At 53.3% G+C, this 26,218-nt stretch overlaps 2 protein-coding genes across 5 annotated transcripts; one reads left to right on the top strand and one right to left on the bottom strand.

Annotated features, from left to right (window-relative positions):
• Positions 1 to 460: 460 nt before the first annotated feature.
• Positions 461 to 11,661, bottom strand: TRIM46 (tripartite motif containing 46). 4 transcript variants are annotated; one of them, XM_007976891.3, is made up of 10 exons: positions 11,401 to 11,654; positions 9,787 to 10,048; positions 9,203 to 9,546; positions 8,371 to 8,514; positions 8,156 to 8,251; positions 7,190 to 7,443; positions 6,834 to 6,955; positions 5,513 to 5,815; positions 3,296 to 3,593; positions 461 to 1,629 (listed from the first exon to the last, which is right to left on the bottom strand). In XM_007976891.3, the coding sequence occupies exons 1-10, from the start codon at positions 11,461 to 11,463 to the stop codon at positions 1,236 to 1,238; spliced, it is 2,280 nt and encodes a 759-aa protein (XP_007975082.2). In that variant the 5' UTR covers positions 11,464 to 11,654; the 3' UTR covers positions 461 to 1,235. The 4 variants fall into 4 exon arrangements, with proteins under 4 accessions (XP_007975082.2, XP_007975081.3, XP_072864427.1 ...); XM_007976890.3 differs by lacking the exon at positions 11,401 to 11,654 and adding an exon at positions 10,790 to 10,891; XM_073008326.1 differs by lacking the exon at positions 3,296 to 3,593 and having other exon boundaries at positions 1,442 to 1,629; positions 11,401 to 11,659.
• A 427-nt stretch (positions 11,662 to 12,088) lies between these two features.
• Positions 12,089 to 16,700, top strand: KRTCAP2 (keratinocyte associated protein 2). Its single transcript, XM_007976889.3, has 5 exons — positions 12,089 to 12,216; positions 12,544 to 12,698; positions 12,808 to 12,871; positions 16,239 to 16,305; positions 16,548 to 16,700. Exons 1-5 carry the CDS (start codon positions 12,135 to 12,137, stop codon positions 16,666 to 16,668), a joined length of 489 nt encoding a protein of 162 aa, XP_007975080.1. The 5' UTR covers positions 12,089 to 12,134; the 3' UTR covers positions 16,669 to 16,700.
• The last annotated feature ends 9,518 nt before the right edge of the window (positions 16,701 to 26,218 follow it).

Here is a 26,218-nt window from a genome sequence, read left to right on the forward strand (position 1 = left end):
CAACAGGGTTGAGATATGCGGAGGCTGGGTCAGATCCAGGTGCTGGCACCAGGCCCAGCCCCCTCCCTGACCCCAGCTGCCCCACCAGCCTGCTGCCCCTGGGGTGGGCTCCACAACACCCTGGGAATGGGGAAGTGGTTCTGGTTCCCTGATCCCTTTGGGCCCAGGCACATTGCCTGTCCCCTCAACCGCATTCCCCCAGGGCCTGGTGCTGCAGGGCAGGCCTGGATGCCCTGGTTGGGGCCTGCTGCCAGCAGTCAGAGAGCTATGTCTCCTGGCAGCTGTGGTGGGCTCAGGTGGGGTCAGGACACCTGTGGCAGGAGGCTTAGAGCGCCTAGCCTGGGGCCTTCCTCCCTCAGGCACCAGATCCATTGGTTGCCCCTGCCCAGAACCACAGCCTAGCACCCTGCTCCCTCCCGCCCACCACACCCAGCACAGAAACTAACAGGAATGATTGTGCTCAGGGAAAGCAGAGATGTGCCTGGCATCACAGTTTATTATTTATAAACCATGACAATAACAGCTGTTGCTCAGCACAGGCCTAGCAGAGCCCACTGCAGGAGGACGGCAGCGGGCACCAGAGGCCTTGCCTGGCCGAACCCAATGGGAACACCCAGACTCAGCTGGGTCCCCAAGGGAGACTTGGCACATTGGCGTGGGTGCGGGACAGGTAAAAGCATGCAAGAGGGAGAAGAGGGACGTAAGGGGCATGCGGCTGCAGGGGGTCGGGACCCAAATAAATAAAGCAGGATGACAGGGTCCCCTTCCCGTCACCAGGAGTGCCTGGACAGCTTCCAGCCCCAAAGCCTGCCTGTTCCAAGCTCCCAGCATCAACAGGGCAGGGAGCTTGGCAGGGCAAGGGCAGAGCTGGAGATCATGCCCAGTGTTTCAGGTGCCCGGCCCAATCAGCCTGGGGAGCACAGGACAGGGATGGAGAAGGGGCTCTCTCCATAGCTTGGGTAACATGCCAAAGGCAGGTCATAGGGCAGACTCAGTGGGGGTGGGGGCCTGGCTAACAGGCAATGGAGAGAACGGGGGCCATCCAGAGAGGTGGGCAGAAGAGAGCCCCTGGGTCAAGAGAAAACCGTGAGAAGACACAGACATGGGAGAAGGGGCAGGGCCACATGGTAGGAGAGTTTGGGGGAGAAGCTTCCAGGGGGTAACAACCCGGCGCCAAGAGGTTTGGGGGCCAGGGCCCAGGAGGACCCCAGGTCTGCATGAGGGACCTGGAAGGCTCAGTCCAGCTTGGCGAAGCCCCCAATGGTGACTTTCCTCTCAGGCTTAGTGCCCACTGGTTCCTGGAGCTGTACTGCGCCACCCCCAATGAAGCAAAAGGCAGGGCACACAGGCCCTGAGCAGTCCAGGGGGCACTCCAAGAGCCCACGGAAGGACACAGCATCCAGGAAGGAAACCCGGCCCCGCTCGTAGTCCAGGCAGATGCCCAGGCGAGGTGGCAGGGGCACTGTGCAGCCCGCTGCGGGGCCGTCCCTCCCCGTCAGCCCTGCGTTTGAGCTTGCCCCCGACCCCAGCAGGATCTTCCCCATGCCAATGGTTAGGAAAGCAAAGGGCGGCGACGCCTCCACTGTGGCATCCTCGGCACCGCTGTCGTGCCCGCTGTCCGGGTCGTACCTGCAGAAGCGGGTGTTGGGGATGAGATTGTTGAGGGATGGAGTGACAGATGAGGTACCAGAGGGAGACGCTGGAAGGATGGAATGTTGAGGAGCAAGAGGTAGAAGGGATGGATTTTGGGTGTTGAGAAGAAAACGCTGAAGAGGCAGGTTGGAGTATAGGGTCAGGGGTTTGGGTTTGGTGGAAAGAGAGCACTGAAAGGAAAGCACATTGGCAAGAGGGGCTGGGGGGACGGGAAAGACATAGCATTGGTATAGCACGTGGAAAGGCGTCGAGAAAAATGGTGTTGGGGAAATCATGCTGGGGAGATGGTTCTGAGGATGAGAGGACGTTGGAAGAATCCGAAATTAGTGACTAAGAAGAGAAAGGATGTTGGGAAGGTGGGTGTCGGGAGAGAGATGAGGGTGTATTGGTGTCACAAATGAACGGTGTTAGAGGGATGTGGGGTTGGGGACAATGGGGTTTAGGAGGGGATTTGTGTTGGGGAGAAAGCATTTTGAAGAAATAAGGTGTTGGGGGACAGAGTGCTGGGGAGAAGGCTTAGGATGAAAAGCATTAGTGGGAGAGTTTATTTATTTATTTATTTATTTATTTATTTATTTTTGAGACGGAGTCTCGCTCTGTAGCCCAGGCTGGAGTGCAGTGGCCGGATCTCAGCTCACTGCAAGCTCCGCCTCCCAGGCTTACGCCATTCTCCAGCCTCAGCCTCCCAAGTAGCTGGGACTACAGGCGCCCGCCACCTTGCCCGGCTAGGTTTTTTTTGTATTTTTTAGTAGAGACGGGGTTTCACCGTGTTATCCAGGATGGTCTCGATCTCTTGACCTCGTGATCCGCCCGTCTCGGCCTCCCAAAGTGCTGGGATTACAGGCTTGAGCCACCGAGCCCGGCCAGTGGGAGAGTTTTAAATAGGGAGTTGAGGAGAGGAGGGTTATGGAGGTGAGATGTTTAAGGGAAGATTTTTTTTTTTTTTGGAAGGAGTTTTGCTCTTGTCACGCAGGCTGGATGGAGTGCAATGACACAATCTTGGCTCACCGCAACCTCCACCTCCCGGGTTCAAGTGATTCTCCTGCCTCAGCCTCGCGAGTAGCTGGGGTTACAGGCATGTGCCACCACACCCAGCTAATTTTTTTGTATTTTTAGTAGAGATAGGGTTTCTCCATGTTGGTCAAGCTGGTCTTGAACTCTCGACCTCCAGTGATTTGCCTGCCTCGGCCTCCCAAAGTGCTCGGTTTATAGGCGTGAGCCACTGTGCCCGGCTAAGGGAGGAATTTTAAGATATGGGTGAAGGAGGTCTTGGAGAGCAAAGGTTTTATGGAGAAGGGATGTTGGAAATGGAGTGTTAGGAAGAAAGGATACAGATGCTTGGAGAGATGGTGTATTGGTCCAGAGTGGCAGATGGTTGGAAGGAAGCAGAGATGGCTCCCTCTTCTATCATCCCTTTCCCTGACCACACACCACGCTCTGAAAATCAGTCCTCAAAAGCCCTTTTGCTGAGCCCATGCCTCTCCTGGCCACAGGCCTCCCAACCTGGCTTCCATGCTCCTACTACTTCCTCCTAATCCCCTCCCATCCCACCCTAGCAAGTCTGTGCTCCGCTTGCCACCCCTTCCGTGCCCCTCACTTCCACCAGGACCCCCATACTCCATCCCTTCCAGAGGGGTCTGACCTGGGGCTGATCACATCGGGGGCACCCTGGAAACTTTCTTGAAGCTTGCTCTCCAGCCCGACGCCCACCTTGACCAAGTAGGAGGCTGGGTCTACAGCGCAGGCCCAGTAGCTGCGGCCCTGGGTCACAGCCACGTCGCCCAGGACCACATCCACACTCAGGTGGCAGCCGGTCAGCAGCCGGTCAGCAGCCAGCAGCAGGGGCAGCCCTGGAACACTCCGTACTGCTCGCTGGTCCTTGCTGATGGCCAGCCGCTCTCGGCTTGCACCCCAGCGGCCGTCGAGGAAGAAGTGCAGGACTGGAAGGAGGGAGAGGGTTGAGATGGAGGAAGAACTTCAGGGACAAACACTGGCACTGGGGGCTGTGAGACTGCAGAACAGGGAATGCATTGCAAGGGGGTTCAGTCACCAGGAACGGGCAGGGGGTTCAAGAGAACAGGACATGAGAAACAGGAAAGGGAGGCATGAGGAAAAAAGAAGGGGGCATTCCAAATGGGCATAGGACCCCAGAGAGTTTCTGTGATGACAGTGGGCACAGAAGCCAGTGCTCTGGACTTGGCTGACTCATGGGGTTTCCTCCAACCCCTTACTTGTGGCCAGCCCCATGGACAGTTCCCACTATTCTGTTCTACCTGGTGACATTCCCATCACCATCAATCTATGCCTTCCAGCCCATACTCTGGGTTCACACCTGGCCCTTATACCCAGTCGCTACTTGGGTGGCAAGGCTTCCCTCTCATGCCCACACCCTGGAGTTCAAACTATTTTCTAGTCACTTTAGTAACATTCTTGAGCCCTAACCATGAGCCAGACGCTGTACTCAGACTCCCATGCATCGTCTCACACCAGCTGAATTCTTGTAACCCTATGAGGTAAGCATTATCATTTTTTAAAAATAATTTTTTTTTTGACACGGAGTCTCACACTGTTCCCCAGGCTGGAGTGCAGTGGCACAATCTCAGCTTACTGCAACCTCCGCCTTCCAGCTTCAAGCGATTCTCCTGCCTCAGCCTCCCAAGTAGCTGGGATTACAGGCACCTGCCACCACGCCCAGCTAATTATTTTTATTTTTAGTAGAGACGGGGTTTCACTATGTTGGCCAGGCTGGTCTTGAATGCCTGACCTCGTGATCCACCTGCCTCGGCCTCCCAAAGTGCTTGGATTACAGGCGTAAGGCACCGTGCCTGGCCAAAAATAATTTTTTAAAATGTATTTTATTGATTGATTGATTGATTGAGACAGAGTTTCACTCTTGTTGCCCAGGCTGGAGTGCAATGGCGCGATCTCGGCTCACCACAACCTCCGCCTCCCAGGTTCAAGTGATTCTCCTGCCTCAGCCTCCCAAGTAGCTGGGATTACAGGCATGTGCCACCACACCTGGCTACTTTTATATTTTTAGTAGGTTTCTCCATGTTGGTCAGGTTGGTCTCAAACTCCCAACCTCAGGTGATCCACCTGCCTTGGCCTCCCAAAGTGCCAGGATTACAGGTGTGAGCCACCTCGCCTGGCCTTTATTTATTTATTTATTTATTTATTTATTTATTTATTTCTTCCGAGACGGTGGAGTCTTCCTCTGTCGTCCAGGCTGGAGTGCAGTGGCACAATCTCGGCTCACTGCAACCTCTGCCTCCCGGGTTCAAGCGATTCTCTTGCCTCAGCCTCCCGAGTAGCTGGGATTGTAGGCATGCACCACCACGCCTGGCTAATTTTTGTATTCCTAGTAGAGACGAGGTTTCACCATGTTGGCCAGGCTGGCCTCGAACTCTTGACCTTGTGATCCGCCCGCCTCGGCCTCCCAATGTGCTGGGATTCCAGGTGTGAGCTACCTTGCCTGGCCTATTTATTTTTTTAGAGATCAGGTCTTGCTATGTTGGCCAGGTTGGTCTTGAACTCCTGGCCTCAAGCAATCCTCCCTCCTTGGCTTCCCAAAGTGCTTGGATTACAGGTATGAGCCACTGCACCTGGCTAGTATTATCATTATCCCTACAGAAAAGGACTCTGAAGTTCAGAGAGGGTGAAAAACTTGCCAGAAGCCACTCACACAGTTGGCAAGAGGTAGAGCTGGGATTTGAACCCAAGCAGTCTAGCTCCAAAGTTAGTGGGTGTGAGACCTACTATGTTATATGGCCTCTCTAGCGGCCACCCGAACCAACCGTCAGGGCCTGGGCCCTGGCATACCCCATGCCCTTTGCACAACCACCTGTGCCTGCTCACTCACCAGGTGCTGGGGGCGTGTGCAGGTGCACATCTTCACTGTACTCGCCATAGCCGGCCTTGTTGCAGCCGCGGACGCGCAACACATACACAGAGCCCGTGTCGGGGTTCTCGAGCAGGGCACTGGTGCCCCTCACTTCCTCCCGCCGCTGCCAGCGGGTGGGGCCCGGCTGGGCAGGCACATCCGTGCGCCGGAACTCAACGGTATAGTGCCAGGCAGGTGGTGAGTGGGGTGGCAGCCGCCAGCACAGGAAGATCTGATCATAGGCAAAGGTGCGCTGGGTGTCAATGACGGGGGCCTCAGGCACTGTTGGAAGAGACAGCGGGGGTCAGTCAGGGCCTGGCCACTGGCCTGGCATGGAGGACAGGGACAGGCAGGAAAAGGGAAAGCAGCGGGAGCCGGGGGGGTGAGTGTGGGTGAGAGGGAGCTGGGGAAGGGCTCATCTCGGGACTGGGCACAGGAGAGGCAGGGCAGGGCCCAAAAGAGAATGAGGCTGGAAAGTGCTGGGCTGGGGGTGAGGACACCTGTGTGCTAGTCCTGGGCTGCTGCTACCTCACTCTGGCCTGGAATAAGTCACTTCCCCTTTCTGGGCCTCAGTTTCCTCCCCTGTCAAATAAGGGTATCAGATCAGGTAAGTTCTGGGGGCCTTTGCAGCTCAGACATTGTATGAGTTAAGAGGAGCCCCAGGGAGGGGCAGGCAAAGGCCACTGGAGCCCACAGGCAAGAGGGCGCCAAGCAGGAAGGAAGAGGACCAGGCTCAGAAGAGAGATGCAGGAGGCAGCGAGGTGGAAAGTGGGGACAACAGAGGGACAGCAAAAGCTGAGGGCAGGGGTTGGAGGTCAAGGGAAAGGAAGTGCAAGGCCAGAGGGCAAGGGTCACAAGGACAAAAGGTCAGAAGGGCCAGGATTACGCAAGCGCCTGAAGAAGGCAGAAGAGAGACAGGGCATTGGTCCAGTGGGAGGACCACGAGGTCGGGGCAAGGCAGGAAAGAGAAGGAAGCAATGAGTGGTTGGCCGAGATGTGTGGGAGCAGCGGGGTGGGAAGGGGGCCCGGCGGCGGGCAGGGCCCCCGGGGCAGGGCCGCTGACTTGCCTGGGGTGCTCCGGAGCAGAGTCCGCGGTGGCCACAGCCTACAAACAAAGAGAGGGAGAAGCAGCGCTGAGCGCGGTAGGACGGTGTGGCAGGGTGGGCTGGGTGGGAGGAATGGCTGGCCAGGCCGGGCAGGAGGCCGGGGAGGTCCCCGGTGGGCACTGCCCCCCGGGCCCGCTGCTGGGGAGGAAGGGAAGAAGGCTCTGGTTGGGCATGGGGCCTGGCCATCTCCTTACCTCGCAGGAAGTTAAGCTCTGTCAGCAGCTTCATCTCACGTCCCACGTCAAGTTGGCAATGGCGGAAGGAGGAGCTGGCAGCTGGCCGGAACGTCTGGAGGGCTTCAGTAGCTCGGGCAATCCTGGGATGGGGGCAAGAAAAGGTCAGGCACTGCCATCTGGGCAGCCACCCTTCCCCTCAATTCTCTTGCCTGACCCTAGAGCCTTGGGAACTGCTTTGGGAGCTGGTATCAGTTTGGCCTCATGAAAATCCTCAGAACCCCAGTTCTCCACCTGGAAGTACTGTAGACATTGTCCTAGATGTTGGTCACACCCATGATGTCCCTGCCCCCCTAGGATCCCATGCCCCTGAGTACCTGTTGTGCAGCTGCTTGGCGGCTTGCACAAAGCAAGGCTGGTCTGTTTCCTTAAGTACTTCCTGGGCATAGCCCACCAGACCTGAGCCATCCAGCAGGCTCCGGTGCTCCTGGATCTGGGCGCTGAGACGGGCCAGCCGCTCCTGCTGGCATTCTTCAATGGCCTGAAGCAGTGATGCCCGCTTCTCCTCCAGCACAGCCCCCAGCCCCCGCACCAGCTGTGACACCTCGTCCTTGGCCTGCTGACCACTCACCTGCCCAGGGAGCAACACCCAAAGGATGCACGACTTACTATCTTCTTTTTGGAGGCAGTACTTGTGCGGGCCTCTTTGGACACCACAGCATGGCTAAGGTTACAAGGGATCTGGGGAAATCCTGCTCACCCATTCCTACAGGGCCTGGGCTCATGGTTGCAAAGGGACCTCTAGATGGACTCAACTCCTGGTCATTTGTGCCAACCTTCCTGGATCCCCACATCATAATCCCTGCCCCTTAGTGACTCATCCAAATGAACAAGGCCATGGCTACCCTAATGTCCACTTTGACTGCACTAATTAATGTCCACTGGCATCTATGCCATCCTTAGTTGTCCATCCCCATGTCAGCCAGCTCAATCAACCTGGCAGAAGGTATCAGTCATCACCTCACTCTAGTACTGGGGATGTGTGCCATCTTCGGTAGGCACTTGAGCCTGAGAGCATCTGAGCTATGCATAGGGTTTTTTGAGCGACGTGTGTGAGGTTTTTCGAGCTCTCTCCTGAGCTATAGCCACCCTGCTCCCCCTGCAGCCCAGGTACAGCCTGGCCTGGGGCACTGGTGTTCCTGCAAACCTGGTTTAACCAGAACCTGGACACCTTACGGGCTTCCTGAGCTAGCAACGAGGTGATTGGGTCATGACCACCCACACCCCCTTCCTGCCCCTACTCCCAGGCAGGGCCCAGGGCCCACCTCCGTGCCCTCCCTCACCTCGGTGTGCCTCACGGCCTCCTCCAGCTCACAGATCTGGGTCTGTACCGTGTCCTGGTTTCCCAGGATGTATGTCAGGCTCTTTGTCAGCTTGTCCTGAGGGGGAAGAAAGAGGTGGGCATCATGCCCAGCTCTGCAGAAGCCAGCAGTTGGGAGGAGGTGCAAGAGGGTAAGAGTGTGAGTTAGCACTAGGGTTGGATAAGGGGGGTCCTTACCTTGAGGGCCTGGTAGGCACTGAGCACTGGTGTGATCTTGTGCCCGCTGTGGGTGCGCCGCACCCGGCAGAGTTGACATACCAGTCGTTGGCATGTCTTGCAGTAGTGGGTCACCTCTTCCTTGTGGTCTGGGCACATAAGACCCTAGGGACACAAAGAACAATGTGATGGTCAGACAATGGTGTGGGTAAGGGTACTATGCTACCACTACAGCAGTTTGGTGCCCTCCCTCCACTGGCAAGATGGGAGTGGAGACATCCGCTGGTGGTGCTCCACAGTGCCACCTGGTGGTACATACTGGCATCAAAGAGAGCCTTTCCTGCAGTTTCCGGGCGGTGCCCATTTCACCAGCATTGCACCTCCTTTCATCTCTCTCATTGGGATATGTGGTAATAACAGTAATAATGATGCCAATTAATCTTAGCCTGATAGTTAATAATTAACCTTGTCCATCTTGTTTACTGCTGTATCTCCAACACCTAGAATAGCACCGTGCACATAGGTGCTCATTAAATATTTGTTCAGTAAGTGAATACACACAGACCTTTTCAGTGTGCAGATAGTGAACAAACATTATCTCACACCCTCCTCTCAGCAACCCTTTAGGTATGGACATTGCAGGGCAGATACTACAATCCCCCTGTAGTAAATGAGATGGAGGCCCGAAGTTGTTGAATGATTTGTCCAGTGACTTTGTTACAGATAACAGAGGTAGGTGCTTAGCATTGAAAAACCCTTCCCACTTCCTTTTGGAAACCCACAATGCCAGGCACCCCCACCCACCTGCAGCAGCATGTCCCTCCCTCCCCAGGGCTTGGAAGGGCTGGCTCACCTTGGGGCGGAAGGAGAGGGTGGGCAGGGTGGGCTCATGCTGGGCCTTCTGGGTGCCCCAGGGGTGGAAGAGCTTGAAGCACTCATTGCAGAAGGTGGCGCGGCACTCTGTGCAGCCCTTGGTGGCCTCTAGTGGTGGGGGCTTGCACAACTGACACAGGATGGCGCCTCCCACACTCACACTCTGGCGGTACCGCTCCACCACACGTTCCAGGGTCAGGTTCCGGAAAAGCCCTGCCAGACCCCGCTCCCCAAGCTCCACATCACCTTGGCATGCTGGACACGGGAACATGATCACCTGGGGGTGCAAAGCACCTCGCTTCCTCCCAGGGTATGTCCCAAAGCCTGTGGGTGAACCAGGGAGGTAGAGGACGTGAGAGTTATAGCTGGCTGGATGTGGGGAAGCCTGTTCAATTAAATTAGGTTTTCATTGTGCCAGAGCTCAGCTCTCATTAGAGCCTGCGTAAGCAGTAACTCCACCCCCTAGAAAGACAGACAGATGCCCCTGACCAGTGATGGACTTCTTCCATCTTCCTGATGAATAGCTCAGCGTTCCCATCCCCACCCTACAGGCCCCAGTCCCACCTGACTTAAGCAGCCGGTCCAGGCGGTCTGGCTTGGGGAGAGTTCTGCGGGAGAGGCGGGGGCTGCGGGTGGAAGGGGTGGAGGCAGGAGAGGTGGGCTCAGAGCTGGGGTCCCCACCATGTCCTATGTAGCCCTGCTGGCCCAAGACCTCCCGGGCACAGGCCTGGCACACGTTGTGGGTACAGGGCAGCACCAGTGGCTGCTTGTACATCTCTTGACACACTGGGCACAGCAGTTCCTTCTCCATGTTCTTCATGCTGGTCTGTGGAGGGACCAGGAGGCTAGGTCAGCGCTTGGACACCTAGGCATACCTCAGCAGCCCCGTGGCTGCCCTTGGATACCCTAGGGGTCTGAGGAAGGAGCAAGACAAGCTATCTGTAGCTTTTCCCCAGCACCTGCCTTGGGCTGGTTCACAGACCTTCCCAGACCTCTGTCCCTTGCTTCTTTCCCCGCGGCAGAGCTAAAGGCCGTGTTGAAGCTTGTGCCTGCTCCAGCCTCAAGCCCAATCACCATTTCTCCAGCTGCGGCAGCCCCAGCTGGCACCCCCTCACCTGCCTCCATCCCCCATCTGTGGGCAGCTTGCCCCTGGCATTTTTCTCAAGGACACCGCCCATTCTGCAGCTCCATGCAGACCCCCACTCCCTTCTCTAGCAGCACCCCCATGCCGTGATTCCCGATAGTCAGGCGAAGCTGGCACTCCATCCTGCTCGCTCCATACGTCCTCCTGCCGCGGCTCCGGCCTGCGGCCACTCCAGCCTCCATTCCCCATCCTTCACTTCCCCATCGTTCTCCTCCAATCCCTCTTACCAACCCATTCCCCTTCGCCCCCATCAGGCCCTCCCGCCCTCTCCTGCAGCGCAACCCGGTCAGCGGCACCCCCTTCTCCGAGCTAGTGGGAGAATCAAGAGCCCCGCCTACTCGCCCCCTCCCCACCGGAAGTCCCCTCCCCCTCTTGGTGGCGAGAGTGGGGGTCCTCAGGCTATGCCCCACCCCCACACCTCACCTTGGTCCCTCTCTTCGCAGCCATCCCGGTCAGGGGCGCAGCTGACACAAAGGAGGGAGGGACAAGGAGGGGGGGAGGAAGTGGTGGGGGGGAACACGGTTGGCACCGCCCCTGGGAGAGCCGGGCAAGGGTTGCCATGACAACCGCAGGCTCGGAAGCAGCCCTGAGTGGGGGTGCGTGGGGTGGGGTCTTGGGGAGGGGTCCAAATTGGGAACTGCACTGTGGGGCGGCTCCTACATCATCCCCCACCTGTCCTCAGTTTTCTTGGAAAATATCCAAGCTCACACTTCCCCTCCTCATAACAGCGCCTTTCCCCTGAAGCCCCAGCCCCGGTGCACTGCTGGAGGCCACCCCAGCCCACCCGCTGCGTCTGGGCTGCTCCTAGCTCCTCCTCACGCCCCAGCACACCGACGCCTTCAAGGCACTCACCTCCGGGCTGCTCCCGGGATTACCCTCTCATACCTGCATCCCGACCCTCCCAGCCGTTTCTGCCATCGCTAGTCCCCTGTCTACATCCCAGCATCTTCCTGGATCCCCACCTGTTCCAGGTCCCAGCTTGCCACAGAACCCTATACGCCCCCTCCCCTTCCCTCGACCCCACCTTAACTCACACTGATGCGGACCAGTGCGTCCATGATGGAAGTGAAGGTCTGCATATCCTCACCCTCTGCCATGGCCCTACCGTGCCCGCCCGCCCCTGGGTGCCCGATCCCGGCTGCGGCTGCGAACCCTGGGCTTAATGCAGGAGCCCAGTGGGGGTGTGAGGAGGGCTGGGGGGTGAGGTGTCACTGCGCATGCTCCAGGGACCAGCCTCGAACAGCGCCCGTCGGGGTAGGGGGTGGGAAATAGTTCTCCCCACGTGGTTCTAGAAAGCCGGTCGGGGGGTTGGGGAATATGGAAAGGTATTTGAGGGGGGAGCCATTTCTTATATTCTCGTTTTTCATTGGCTCCTAATTTTACTCATATAAAGCGGGGGATTAGTTTCGGAGGAAAATGGGTTCCTGATTGGGAGCACTAAATTTTGGGTTGAGAGATGTTGAGGCAATAGTCATGGGGCAGGGAGGTTTGAGGAACGTGCACTAGAGATGACAGAAATGGCAAAGAAGACAGAGATGGGATAGATGCCACAGGCACGGGCCCAATGACTTAAAGAGATAAGTGCAGCTTGTACAGAGTGGCAGCAGACGCACCAGGTATGAGGAAAGCCTGGGGACCAGGGCGGTGGCCGAGGATGCCCCCTCGACGCATTATTTCCTCCCTGTCGCAAGAGGGCGCTGCGTCCAGGCACTGAGAGGACGAAAGAGGAGAACGCGGGGAGCAGCAAGTCCGCGTTAAGCGCTAACGCATGCGCATAGCTAACCGCACCCGCCTCAGCTTCCCTTTCTTGGCCAGAGGCGCCGGTTGGACTCACGGGAGGGGCATGATGGGTAACGGGACTGGTGGGGTCCCCAGGAAGTGCTAGAGGGGGTCGGGGTTTGGGTGGAAAAGCTTTCCTTGTCCTCTCCTGGCAGAGCTGACGTGTCCTGGGTTCTACCGGGAGCGGGCATTTCCACTGGACGGGAGGGTTCGGGGTGTCCGGGGCTGGGGAATACCTAGGGGTTGCCGCGCGGTGTGGGGAGTTGGGGCATGTGGCTGCAGTCCCGGGAGTTCTTGGAGGGGTCGGCCCACCGAGCTTCTGGACCGGCCGATCTGCCCGTAGCTTGCCGGAGGGAGGGCGGAGCCTGACTCTCCGTCCCTTCTCCCATCCCCTCTAGTGGTAGGTACAGGCACCTCGCTGGCGCTCTCCTCCCTCCTGTCCCTGCTGCTCTTCGCTGGGATGCAGATGTACAGCCGTCAGCTGGCCTCCACCGAGTGGCTCACCATCCAGGGCGGCCTGCTTGGCTCAGGTCTCTTCGTGTTCTCGCTCACTGTATCCTCCCTGCGGCTGGAGGGGGCGGGCCACGTAGGCATGTGCCCTTCCCCTTACCCACACAGCTCTGTCCCAGTTGCACGCCCTACTCCTTAACTCCCTCAACCAGGCCTTCAATAATCTGGAGAATCTTGTCTTTGGCAAAGGATTCCAAGCAAAGATCTTCCCTGAGAGTAAGTGAATATTGGAGCTTGAGTGTTTGAAATTTCTCTTTTTTTTTTTTTTTTTTTTTTTTTTGTTTTTTGTTTTGAGACGAAATCTTGCTCTGTCACCCAGGCTGGAGTGCAGTGGCCAGATCTCAGCTCACTGCAAGCTCCTCCTCTCGGGTTCACGCCATTCTCCTGCCTCAGCCTCCCGAGTAGCTGGGACTACAGGCACCCGCCACTTCGCCCGGCTAGTTTTTTTTTTTTTGTATTTTTTAGTAGAGACGGGGTTTCACCGTGTTAGCCAGGATGGTCTCGATCTCCTGACCTCGTGATCCGCCCGTCTCGGCCTCCCAAAGTGCTGGGATTACAGGCTTGAGCCACCGCGCCCGGCCACTTTCTCCTCTTTAACCTCGTGAAACATGATACTGAATTTCCAGATGCTTAGGTATTAAAGGTTGTTAAGGAGAAATATATTTACTAAAGCTGTCTGAAAACAGATGACGCTTTTCGATTCTGCATCTTGTATAGCTCCTGGAGTTGGAGCTGGAAGAGAAAGCCTTTGAAAGCAAACTTTGGTACCTTCTGGCCAGCTCCCAGGGAAGGTTTGAGGGGAACAGGCAAATTTCGGCTGATGTTTTGCATCTATTCGCTAGGAGGTGGTCCTTGGTCCCACCAGAAGAAGCAGCAGGACCAAATTCACTGTGGAGTTCTGATGTGAAATTGACTCAGTATTAGAGAATTCTACTTATTCGAGGTGATTGTGAAGAGCCTAAATGCTAGAGGCACCAAATTTCCATGGCAGCAGGAATCCTGACCAAATCAGAATAACTGTTAGATTATTTCCTGTTTGGAATAATTCTTGTTCAATTGCTCATGTAATCAAGAATTGATTCAGTTATTTGGCCAGGCTCGGTGGCTCAAGTCTGTAATCCCAGCACTTTGGGAGGCCAAGACGGGCGGATCACGAGGTCAGGAGATCGAGACCATCCTGGCTAACACGGTGAAACCCCGTCTCTACTAAAAAAATACAAAAAAACCAGCCGGGCGAGGTGGCAGGCGCCTGTAGTCCCAGCTACTCGGGAGGCTGAGGCAGGAGAACGGTGTGAACCCGGGAGGCGGAGCTTGCAGTGAGCCGAGATCCCACCACTACACTCCAGCCTGGGCGACAGAGCAAGACTCCGTCTCAAAAAACAAACAAAAAAAAAGAATTGATTCAGTTATTTATGGAGAATTAAGTTTATAAAGCAAATTAAGCATCAAGACCAGATTACTTAAGGAATGCCACGTGCTCATAAATTCACAGCAGATGCAATCTCATGTAAAACCTTCATCTGGCAAAACAAAGATCTATCACAGTTGCCCTTAATCTTTTCTTTTTTTTGAGACAAGGTTTTACTCTGTCACCCAGGCTGGAGTGCAGTGATGTGATCATGACTCACTGCAGTCTTGACCTGGACTCAAGCAATCTTCCCTCCTCAGTCTTACCTCTTACCAGTAGCTGGGACTACCAGTGAGTGCCACCATACCCAGCTACTGTTTTAAGTTTTTGTAGAGATGGGTTTCACCATATTGCCCAGGCTGGTCTCAAACTCCTGGGCTCAAGTGATCCTCCTGTTTCAGCCTCCCACAGTGCTGGAATTACAGGTGTGAGCCACTGGGCCTGGCTGCCCTCATTTCTTTGCCCCACTCTAGGACTTGCTTTCTCCGCATAGCCCTTTCTCAGGCTTCAGAGTTCCTTCCATCCAGTAGCCCTGGGACTTCTCTCTGTTAGATTTTGTTTATATCCATATGTATTATCTTCATTTGCTTCTTTTTTTTTTTTTTTTTTTTTTTTTGAGATGGAGTCTCGCTCTGTTACCTATGCTAGATTACAGTGGTGTGAACTCAGCTCACTGCAGCCTTTGCCTCCTGGGTTCAAGCGATTCTCCCACCTCAGCCTGCCGAGTAGCTGGGATTACAGGCATGTGCCACCATACCTGGCTAATTTTTGTATTTTTGATAGAGACAGGGTTTCACTATGTTGGTCAGACTGGTCTTGAACTCCTGACAACAGGTGATCCACCCACCTCGGCCTCCCAAAGTGCTGGGATTACAGGTGTGAGCCACTGTGCCCGGCTTTTCAGTTGCTTCTGAAAGAAACCGTTGGCTGGGTGGGATGACACATGCCTGTGATCCTAGCACTTGGGAGGTGGAGGCTGGCAGAAGCGCTTGGGCCCAGGAACTCAAGACCAGCCTGGGCAACAGAGAGAGACCCTGTCTCTACAAAAAATACAAAAATTAGCCAGGCATGGTGGTGCGCACCTATAGTCCCAGGTATTTGGGAAGCTGAGTTGGGAGGATCGCTTGAGCCCAGGAGGTCAAGGCTGCAGTGAGCTGAAACTGCACCACTGCACTCCAACCTGGGCGAGAGAGTGAGATTCTGCCTCAAAAATTAAAAAAAAAAAAAAAGAAAAAAGATACCATTGTGGTGGGGCAAAGCTCTTGGCCCACTTCGCCTTCTCTGCCCTCTCCACTTGGGCAGGTGCGGCCCTGTGTGTCCTTGCTTTTGTCCTCTCATCTTCTCTCCCATCATATTCCAGGTAACCTAAAATCATTTCCTGTCCCCATGAACAAGTGAATCCAAGCACTCTGCCCTCCAACCTGTGTCGAGGGAGCAAGGCCCTCAACTTCCACCACTGGTCACCCAGCTTAATGAATTGACTCTCATTGTCTGGCTTCTGTTGGAAAGGGCTTAACTGGGTTCCCCAAATGGGAACACATCTTGCCCTTCAGACTCTGTTGTCCATCACCTTTCCTTTTCCCTTTTATGGGAGGAAAGCCAGGATAGGGAAGTTACATGAGATTTGGGGCAGAGCTGATTAAAAAAAAAAGCATACATCTACATCCATTTTTTTTTTTTTTTTCTTTGATACAGGGTCTCACTCTGTTGCTCAGACTGGAGTGCAGTGGTGCAATCATAGCTCACTGCAGCTTTGAACTTCCTGGCTCAAGGGTTCCTCCCACCTCAGCCTCCTGAGTAGCTGGGACTACAGGCATGTGTACCAGTGTACTACCATGCCTGGCTAATTTTTTTTTAATTCAATTTTTTTTTTTTTTTTTAAGAGATGGGTCTCACTTTGTTGTTCAGGCTGGTCTCAAACTCCTGGCTCAAGTGATCTGCCCACCTCAGCCTCCCAAAATGTTAGGATTCTAGGTATGAGCCACCGCACTCAACCTCCTACCTCCATGTTCTGGGTATCATTAAGGTCATCTGAATCCTCCTGCTGTTGTCATGCATACCCTTCTAAGCAGGTTCCCCAGGATTCAGAGAGCCCCGGATTTCTCCTCGACTCCATGTGCGGATGCCTAATATTTCCATTCTGACCATTGCCCTCGTTTCTTCTTGCCTCCCTAGTTCTCCTGTGCCTCCTGTTGGCTCTCTTTGCATCTGGTCTCATCCACCGAGTCTGTGTCACCACCTGGTATGTTCCTGACAGCTGGGTAAGGGGTGTAGCATTCTGTTCTTTGGCACTGGATCCTACTCTGATGGTGCCAGACTTTTTCCTTCCACAGCTACCTCTCCCTCTGTTCTCCCTCTTTTGTCCTTCCCTATTTTCCTAAACTTGAACTTGGATTCTTTTCCTAATGCTAGTATCTTCCCTAGGAGGCACCGGGCTGGCAGCATGCCCACTGGTGCCATGACCTTTCTGTCTTCACCATATAGCTTCATCTTCTCCATGGTTGGTCTGTACTACATCAACAAGATCTCCTCCACCCTGTACCAGGCAGCAGCTCCAGTCCTCACACCAGCCAAGGTCACAGGCAAGAGCAAGAAGAGAAATTGACCCTGAATGTTCAATAAAGTAGATTCTTTGTAGCTCTGTGAGTTGTGATATGTTGTGGACCTCATCTACCAGTGCCCAGCTTAGGTGTACAGAATGTTGAGACATTTGGGCACCTTCTGTTTTCAGACCTTGGGAATGGTGAGGCTTTCCTTACTCCCACATGCATTTTTACCAGTTATCTGTTGAATACCGTCAGTGCTGCTGGAATGGCGTACACTTGTGTGAGTCTCATCATGGAAGAAAAGTGCATGAATGTTCTGCAGTCGTGATCTTTGGGGAAAGGGATAAAGGCTGCAATGCAGGAAGGCCGGCCCGTCAGTACCAGAAGGGATCTTGGAGCAAAAGAGTAAAGGAAGGAAAGGTCCTGTACACCTATACTGTTTCATGGAATTCCACGTGGTATCTTTGCCACTCCAGCTCCCTGCCTTGAGCAAATGAGCCCCCTGCTGCAAGTGCATAGATGGGACTTCTCTCCTGATGCTGTCCCTGGGACCTATCTGTTCTACTCCAGAAAGAGCATATGCCTGTGTTTAGAAAGACTCCCCAGGTGGTCAGCTGCTCCTTTCCTGTTTGTTCGGGTGCCTTCATTTTTTTCTCCGTCTTGTAGCCAAGACACTGGGAACTTCCTAAGTTGTAGCGAAGTATATAAAACAATAGGAGCAAGGACATCAACTTCCGAGCCAACCTGGATACAAATGCAGGTGGCTACTTGCACCTTGCCCTGTCTGTGCTCTGTCATGAGGAAGAACTCTGTGCAGAGTGCCTGTCCTAGGTGCCCTCCCTTGTGCTGAATGGTGTGGGTTTTAAGGTACACACCTTGTCTTGGTCAGTTTTGTCTTTTCCAGAGCCTGATAATGGACAATAAAGACGGTGGGTTGGGCCAGCCGCGGTGGCTCAAGCCAGAAATCCCAGCACTTTGGGAGGCCGAGGTGGGTGGATCACTTGAGGTCAGGAGTTTGAGACTAACCTGGCCAACATGGGGAACCCCATCTCTACGAAAAATACAAAAATTAGCCCGGTGTGGTGGTGTGTGCCTGTAGTCCCAGCTACTTGGGAGGCTGAGGCACCATCAGCGCTTGAACCCAGGAGGTAGAGGTTGCAGTGGGAGGAGATTGTGCCACTGCACTGCAGCCTGAATGTGAGACTCTGTCTCAAAAAAAAAAAAGGTGGGTTGGTTGAATGAAATAACCTGTCCTGACAAAAAAAAATCCTGTCCATAGGTGCCTGAGTTAGGGAATAAGACCCAGTGAAGGTGAAGAAGTGAGTAGATGAGTTTTGGTCAAGGATTAGAGGCCACCCCACTCCCATCTTTGGCCAGAACCCTAGATACTTGCCCTTCTGTAACCTGGCCAAGGAGGAAGTGCTAGGCAGTTTATCCAAGACGCCTGCAGGGGGCGCTATGGATTCACGTCTCCCTCCTGGAGGTTAGCGGCACCCTCCCAGACAAGCTAACCCTGAGGGCCGGGAGTGGCATTAGTTGCTGCTGGGTCTGTCAGTGTGGAAGCCAGCCTTCTTGGAAGACTCAAAAGACTGGTCCATTTGGAAGGACTGAATCCCGAATTAAGCCTCTTCTCCCCCTAGGCTGGGATTGGAGGCGGAAAGTTCAGTGGAGACCAGAGAGAGCCTCCCTGAGAGGATGGCCACTCTAAACTTTGACTCACCGTATTGATGGTTGGGGAGGGCAGTGGGTTGTGATATATGAGACCCTGTGGGAGAGGACGAGGTTGTCCAAGTTGGTCTCTGGGCTTAAGGGGAGGCTGAATTGGTTCTAAGTCTCACTGTCAAACCTCGACTTTGCCCTAACCCAAAGTGGGAGCACTGGGCAGAGGGTCGGGTCCCAGAGCAGGTGAGCACAGACACAGCCTAGGGAGGGGAGTGGGGAAGAGGGTGGCGCGGGGTGGGTGGGGAGTCTAGGGATCCGGCCAGCAGAGGGCACCATGCCTTCCACAACGAGAGCTGGCTTGGGTGGGGACCAGCAGGGAGTATCATCTCTATGGCTAGAAGAGAGTGGGGAAGAGTCGGAGAGCAGGTGCCAGGGCAGTGCCAAGGGATCTGAGCACCTGCTGCCACCCACTGCATAGGCACCAGGGGCAGCATGTGGCCCAGGAATAATGACGCCTTCCTCAAGGAATGAGTACATTTACAAGGCAGGTTGGCGCCAACATCGCAGCTCTGCACCCTGCCTGGTTGCAGGCTGGCTGCACCTGACCTGCCAATTAACCCTAGCAGGGGTATCACAGCCACCTAATCACCATAATTAAGTAAGGGGGTGTGAGGACTCCATGGCTGCCAGAGCCCTGAGGGTGAGAAAGGCAAAGGTGCTAACCTCTTGGCCCCTGGACTCCTGGGGCTCAGTTCCACCCCAGAGGAGGCGGTAGGCCTGAGGGAGAGAGAGGCGTCCCCGCCCCTGGGGGACAGAGGGAAGCCAGATGTTTCCTCCTGCTCCCTCACACGTGGCCCTGACACCCTCTGGCGCCCACAGCCAGCTCCGGAAATAGGAGTAAATAATGCAGGGGATGGGGCTGCGGGGAGTGTGGAGGACAGTGGGAGGGCGCTGGCTCTGTGGGTTCCTGGGGGCAGAAGTGATGCCTCCAGAGAAAAGGGAGGGCAGTGGGAATGTGAGACCAAGGGCAAGGAGGCTGAGTCCCTGAGGACTGGCACTTAGGCGGGTCAGGGCGCGGGGGGGCGGGGGGGGGGGGGCGCCCAGGGCAGGCAGGGAGGGGGAGTCTGCGCCAGGCCTTGGCTCCAGCCCTTTCCGGCCCTTATTGTCCTTGGTGAGAACAGGACGCTGTCCCGTTCCCACTGCCGGGCTCCCCCAGCTCTGCTCCCCAGGGGCTCGGGAAGGATGTTGGGAAACAAGAGAGAGCCAGAGACCCGTAGAGACAGAGATGCTGAGAGACACAGAGACAGATACAAAGGCGAAAGGTTCAGTCAAAAGCGGTCATTGAAGCTTATTGTGAGCCCAGTGGGGCCTGAGCGCTGTGGGAACCTCGAAAGAATGGGAAGCCTGGAGGCCCTGCCCTCGGGGACCTCCGGGCTGGCCTGCCCTGTGCGCACTCCTCCTTGACTTAGGCTTACTAGGATCTGCCTCCCAAGCAAACAATGGTGGGACTCTCACATAGGCGCAGTTGGGGCGCTTAATAGCTCTGCTTTAGGTACCTTTCTTTGCTTTTCTCCCAGCAGACTGGAGGTTCCTCAGGGGGTAGTGCCGGGATCAGGATCAGGTTCCCAACTCCACCCCTGCACCTCCCACCCCCAGGGCTGAAAGCCAGCTGGCCACACACAGGTTGCTCTGTAAATGCTATTTGGTTGAGTTCCTGCAGAGGCAGAGAGAAGCCCCCCCTAGCTGGCCCTATGGTTAGGCATCCCATCACCTCGGGTGAAGGGTCAGGTGGAGGAGGCCTGACCACTGGCAAGAGGCAGAGTTCAGAGCTTTTGGCAGGGTTTGAAGAGCCAGCTATTCCCACCCCAGCCTCTGCAGGGGGCCAGGGGCGGGTGGGAAATGACCCACAGATCTCAGCAACTGCTCCCTTGGAGACAGGACTTCTGAAAGATGGAGAAAAGTCTAGGTCCCTACTGTCTGTGGAGGTTTCAGATACACTTGGAAATGAAAAACAGGCACGTTTACGTTTGATAAATTAACTTTTTCTTTTTTTTTCAGACCATCTTTCCCAGGCTGGTCTTGAACTCCTGGCCCCAAGAAATCCTCCTGTCTAGGCCCTGCAAAGTGCTGGGATTATAGGCGGGTGCCACTGCACCCAGCCAGATTAACACTTTTTCACACAAAATTACAATACAATTATGCTATCCACAAGACCCCTTTTTTATTTTTTGAGACAGAGTTTTGCTTTTGTTGCCCAGGCTGGAGTGCAATGGTGCGATCTCGGCTCACCGCAACCTCCATTCACCTCCTGGGTTCAAGTGATTCTCCTGCCTCAGTCTCCCGAGTAACTGGGATTATAGGCATGCACCACCACACCCAGCTAATTTTGTTGTATTTTTAGGAGAGACGGGGTTTCACCATGTTGACCAGGCTGGTCTCAAACTCCTGACCTCAGGTGATCAGCCCGTCTTGGCCTGCCAAAGTGCTGGGATTACAGGCCTGAGCCACCACACCTGGCTATCCAGAAGATCATTACAGAATTTATAGAACATTTTCCTTTACAGGGAACTGCAGGTCCTATTTTATAATTTAAAGTCTTGTGACAGGAACTTAAACAAATTTACAAGAAAAAAACAACCCCATTAAAAAATGGGCAAAGGGGCTGGGCTTGGGGTCTCACACTTGCAATCCCAGCACTTTGGGAGGCTGAGGAGGGCGGATCATGAGGTCAGGAGTTTGAGACCAACCTGACCAACATGGTGAAACCCTGTCTCTACTGAAAATACAGAAATTAGCCAGGCATGGTGGTGAGTGCCTGTAATTCCAGCTACTCAGGAGGCCGAGGCAGGGGAATCGCTTGAACGTGGGAGGTGGAGGTAGCAGTGAGCCGAGATTGTGCCACCGCACTCCAGCCTGGGCGACAGAGCCAGACTCTGTCTCAAAAAAAAAAAAAAAAAAAAAACAAACCTCCAAAAGTGGGCAAAGGACATAAACAGACACTTCTCAAAAGAAAACATACATGTGACCAAAAAACATATGAAAAAAAGCTCAACATCACTGATCATTAGAAAAATACAAATTGGCCGGGCGCGGTGGCTCAAGCCTGTAATCCCAGCACTTTGGGAGGCCGAGATGGGTGGATCATGAGGTCAGGAGATCGAGACTATCCTGGCTAACACGGTGAAACCCCGTCTCTACTAAAAAATACAAAAAACTAGCCGGGCGAGGTGGCGGGCGCCTGTAGTCCCAGCTACTCAGGAGGCTGAGGCAGGAGAATGGCGTGAACCTGGGAGGCAGAGCTTGCAGTGAGCTGAGATCTGGCCACTGCACTCCAGCCTGGGTGACAGAGCGAGACTCCGTCTCAAAAAAAAAAGAAAAATACAAATCAAAACCACAGGGATACCATCTCATGCCACTCAGAATGGCTATTAAAAAGTCAAAAAACATCCGGGCATGGTGGCTCACGCCTGTAATCCCAGCACTTTGGGAGGCTGAGGCAGGTGGATGTCTTGAGGTCAGGAGTTCCAGACCAGCTTGACAACATGGTGAAACCCTGTCTCTACTAAAAGTTAAAAAATTAGCCAGGCATGGTGTTGTATGCCTGTAATCCCAGCTATTCAGGAGGCTGAAGCAGGAGAATCGCTTGAACTCGGGAGGCAGAGGTTGTAGTGAGCTAAGATCCTGCCACTGCACTCCAGCCTAGGTGACAGAGCGAGACTCTGTCTTTAAAAAAAAAAAAAAAAAAAAAAGTTGAAAAACAACAGATGCAGGCGAGGTTGCGTAGAAAAAGGAACGCTTTTACACTGTTGGTGGGAGTGTAAATTAGTTCAATCATGTGGAAGACAGTATGGTTATTCCTTAAAGACCCAGAGGCAGAAATACTATTTGACTCAGCAATCCCATTACTGGGTGTATACCCAAAGGAATATAAATCATTCTGTTATAAAGATAAATGCACGTGTACATTCATTGCAGCACTATTCACAATAACAATGACATGGAATCAATCTACATGCCCATCAGTGATAGACTCATAAAGAAAATATACACCATGGAGGTACATATACACCATGGAATACTATGTATGTATACGCCATGGAATACTATATATACCATGGAATACTATGCAGACATAAAAAGGAATGAGATCATGTCCTTTGCAGGGACATGGATGGGGTTGGAAATCATTATCCTCAGCAAACTAACACAGTGACAGAAAACCAAACACCACATGTTCTCACTTATAAGTGGGAGCTGAATGATGAGAACACATGGACACATGGTGGGAACTATACCACTGGGGCCTTTCAGAGGGATAGGGGTAGGGGAGGGAGAGCATCAGGAAGAATAGCTGATGGATGCTGGGCTTAGTACCTGGGTGATGGGATGATCTGTGCAGCAAACCACCGTGGCACATGTTTACTTATGTAAACTTAAAATAAAAGTTGAAGAGGCCAGGTGCGGTGGCTCACGCCTGTAATCCCAGCACTTTGGGAGGCCGAGACGGTGGATCACCAGGTCAGGAGATCAAGACCATCCTGGCTAACACGGTGAAACCCCGTCTCTACTAAAAAATACAAAAAAAAATTAGCCAGGCGTGGTGGCGGGTGCCTGTAGTCCCAGCTGCACGGGAGGCTGAGGCAGGAGAATGGCGTGAACCCGGGGGACAGAGCTTGCAGTGAGCCAAGACTGCACCACTGCACTCCAGCCTGGGTGACAGAGCGAGACTCCGTCTCAAAAAAAAAAAAAATAAAATAAAATAAAAATAAAAGTTGAAGAAAAAGAAATGTCTTCTGATAATAGGCAAACCAGATTCATTGTACTATTCTTTCTACTTTTGTGTGTGTGTGTGTATATAGCTATTCTCCTGCCTCAACTTCCCAAAGTGCTGGGATTACAGGCCTGAGCCACCAAACTCGGCCTACCTTTTGTATATATTTGAAAATTCCATAATAAAAGTTAAATCAATTGTATGGTAAGTCCTTACTTTCTGTTCTATCAGAGTAACAGCGTGACTGTAACCACACTTGGAGATAACATCAGAAGACTAAATTTAAGGCCTTATGTTGCAATAAGGCCTGAGCCAAATGGCCCTCACGGTCTGTGAGGAGCCCTTCTCTGAGAACTCCTCTTTTTTTTTTTCTTGAGACGGAGTCTCCCTCTGTCTCCCAGGCTGGAGTGTAGTGGTGCAATCTCAGCTCACCGCAACCTCCACCTTCTGAGTTCAAGCAATTCTCCTACCTCAGCCTCCTGAGTAGCTGGGATTACAGGCATGCACCATCACACCCGGCTAATTTTTGTATTTTTAGTAGAGACGGGGTTTTGCCATGTTGGCCAGGCTGGTCTCAAACTCTTGACCTCAGGTGATCCACGTGCCTTGGCCTCCCAAAGTGCTGGGATTACAGGCGTGAGCTACCACACCCAGCTGAGAACTTCTCTTATATCAGGTAAGTTGGGAGAGAAGAGCCAGCAAAGGTTACCCTATCCATTTTAGGAAGAGGCTGCACTGTCAGGAGGGACTGGAGGGCAGGATTCCTGTCCATAGAGGCCCAGATCCTACAGAAATAAACCCTTGCACATTCCCCTTTTCTGGGTTAAGCATTACCATGGGGGCTGGGTGTGTTGGCTCATACCTGTAATCCCACTACGCTGGGAGGCTGAGGCGGGTGGATCACCTGAGGTCAGGAGTTTGAGACAAGCCTGGCCAACATGGTGAAACCCTGTCTCTACCTACAATGCAAAAATTAGCTGGGTGTGGTGGTACATACCTGTAATCCCAGTTATTTGGGAGGTTGAGGGAGGTGAATCGCTTGAACCCAGGAAGTGGAGGTTGCAGCAAACCGAGATTGCACCACTGCACTCCAGCTTGGGCTACAGAGGAAGACTCCGTCTCAAAAGAGAAAAAAAAAAAAAAAAAAAAAGAGTTACCATGGGGCCTCAGGATTTTTCAAGGGAATTACTGAAACCGAGGTATGTGTATGTCTGTGTGTGAGGGTACTAGGAGTGACACCCCAGGGAGACCCCTCCTTTCTGTTTTCAGCCTCCAGCCCCAGGGGGAAGGAGCCCACTTCTTGAAATCAGACAGACTTAATTTCTAGTTTTGGCTCTGACACTTACCAAGCGAGGGTCCCTGGGCAAGGTGAGTGATCGCTCTGCACATTAAGTTCCTTAACTGTAAAATGGGGATAATAATCCTTACCTCAGTGTGTGGTAATGTGGATTTCAATTAAATAACAATGCAGAAGAGCCTAGCATTGCACTTGACATACTAGGCATTTGACAAATGTTATTTCTTCCCTTTGTGATGACAACAACCACCTTTAATTGAACATTTACCACTTGACAGTCACTGTACTCGTGCTTCACAGATATCCTCAATTTTACCCCTTCCACCAACCTTATAAGAGCAACATTCTTGGTTAATTTTATGCGTCAAGTTGGCTGTCACAGTGCAGTGACAGAATGTGGTCACACATTCTTTTGGATATTTCAGTGACAGTGTTTTTGGATGAGATTAGTATTTAAGGCTGAGTGAGGTGGCTCATACCTATAATCCCAGCACTTTGGGAGGCATGGGTGGGTGGATCACCTGAGGCTGGGAGTTTGAGACCAGCCTGGCCAACATGGTAAAACCCCATCGCTACCAAAAATACAAAAATTAGCCAGGCATGGGCCAGGCACAGTGGCTCACTCCTCTAATCCCAGCACTTTGAGAGGCTGAGGCAGGAGGATCACGAGGTTAGGAGATCAAAACCATCCTGGCTAACACGGTGAAACCTCATCTCTACTAAAAATACAAAAAATTAGCTGGGCGTGGTGGTGGGCACCTATAGTCGCAGCTACTCGGGAGGCTGAGGCAGGAGAATGGCATGAACCCAGGAGGCAGAGCTTGCAGTGAGCCGAAATCGCACCACTGCACTCCAGCCTTGGTGACAGAGCGAGACTCCGTCTCAAAAAAAAAAAAAAAAAAAAGAGGGAGAGCGAGAGATTAGTATTTAAATATTTAAATTGGTAGGGTTTAGGTGAAGCAGATTGCCCTCCATGATGTGGTTGGGTCTCATCCAGTCAGTTGAAGGTTCAAACAGAACAAAAGTCTGATCTTCCCTGAGCAAGAGGGAGTTTAGAAGCACAGAGCGTCGAGACTTGAACTGCACCTTGACTCTTCTCTGGGTCTTCAGTCTGCCCACAACCCTGCAGATCTTGGATTTACCAGCCTCCATAATTGTGCAAAACAATTCCTTTTTTTTTTGCAGAGATGGGATCTCCCTCTCACTTAGGTTTGAACGCAGTGGCACTGTTATAGGTCATGCAGCCTCACACTTCTGAGCTCAAGTGATCCTCTCATCTCAGCCTCCTGACTAGCTGAGACTACAGGCAAGCACCACCAGGTCCAGCTAATTTTTTATTTTTCATTTTTTGTAGAGATGGAGTCTTGCTATGTTGCCCAGGCTGGTCTCAAACTCCTAGGCTCAAGTGATCCTCCCACCTCGGTCTCCCAAAGCGCTGAGATTACAGGAGTGAGCAACTGTGCCTCTCTCGCTCTCTTTCTCTTGCCATATACATATATATGGAAAGAGAGAGAGTTTCTGAGGGGCAGCACCAGGATCACACACACCCACCCTATTGGTTCTGATCATCTGGAGAACCCTTGTCTAATACACCCTGTTTCAGTAAAATGAAATGGGGTAAAATGAAAGAAAGTCTAATCTGTTCAAGATTATACACAACTGATAAATGAAGGCAGAATTGGAGTTCACATTCAGATCCATCTGTGTCCACCATGTTGCTTAACCAACATGACTACAGTGCATGGTTACAACATACCATCTGGCTCCTGCCACCTCTCTGACGTTGCCTCCTTGCTCTCTTCCCCACGCTCACTCCATCCTGCCCCCAGCCTCTGAATGTCCCCTGTGCCAGGCATGTTTCCACCTCACAGCCTTTGCA

The sequence above is a fragment of the Chlorocebus sabaeus genome, chromosome 20 (genome assembly GCF_047675955.1).
Source record: "Chlorocebus sabaeus isolate Y175 chromosome 20, mChlSab1.0.hap1, whole genome shotgun sequence".
NCBI classification, from domain to species: Eukaryota; Metazoa; Chordata; class Mammalia; order Primates; family Cercopithecidae; genus Chlorocebus; species Chlorocebus sabaeus.

What these genes read in the sequence shown, in the direction of transcription:
- KRTCAP2 (XM_007976889.3), top strand. Translation starts at nt 12,135, where the DNA reads ATGCGCATAGCTAACCGCACCCGCCTCAGCTTCCCTTTCTTGGCCAGA. An exon ending in TCACGGGAGGGGCATGATGG is followed by an intron (nt 12,217 to 12,543) that starts GTAACGGGACTG and finishes CATCCCCTCTAG; the next exon opens with TGGTAGGTACAGGCACCTCG. An exon ending in AGCAAAGATCTTCCCTGAGA is followed by an intron (nt 12,872 to 16,238) that starts GTAAGTGAATAT and finishes TTGCCTCCCTAG; the next exon opens with TTCTCCTGTGCCTCCTGTTG.
- TRIM46 (XM_007976891.3), bottom strand. Translation starts at nt 11,463, where the DNA reads ATGGCAGAGGGTGAGGATATGCAGACCTTCACTTCCATCATGGACGCA. An exon ending in ACGCACTGGTCCGCATCAGT is followed by an intron (nt 10,049 to 11,400) that starts GTGAGTTAAGGT and finishes GTCCCTCCACAG; the next exon opens with ACCAGCATGAAGAACATGGA. An exon ending in GCACACGCCCCCAGCACCTG is followed by an intron (nt 3,594 to 5,512) that starts GTGAGTGAGCAG and finishes CCCTCCTTCCAG; the next exon opens with TCCTGCACTTCTTCCTCGAC.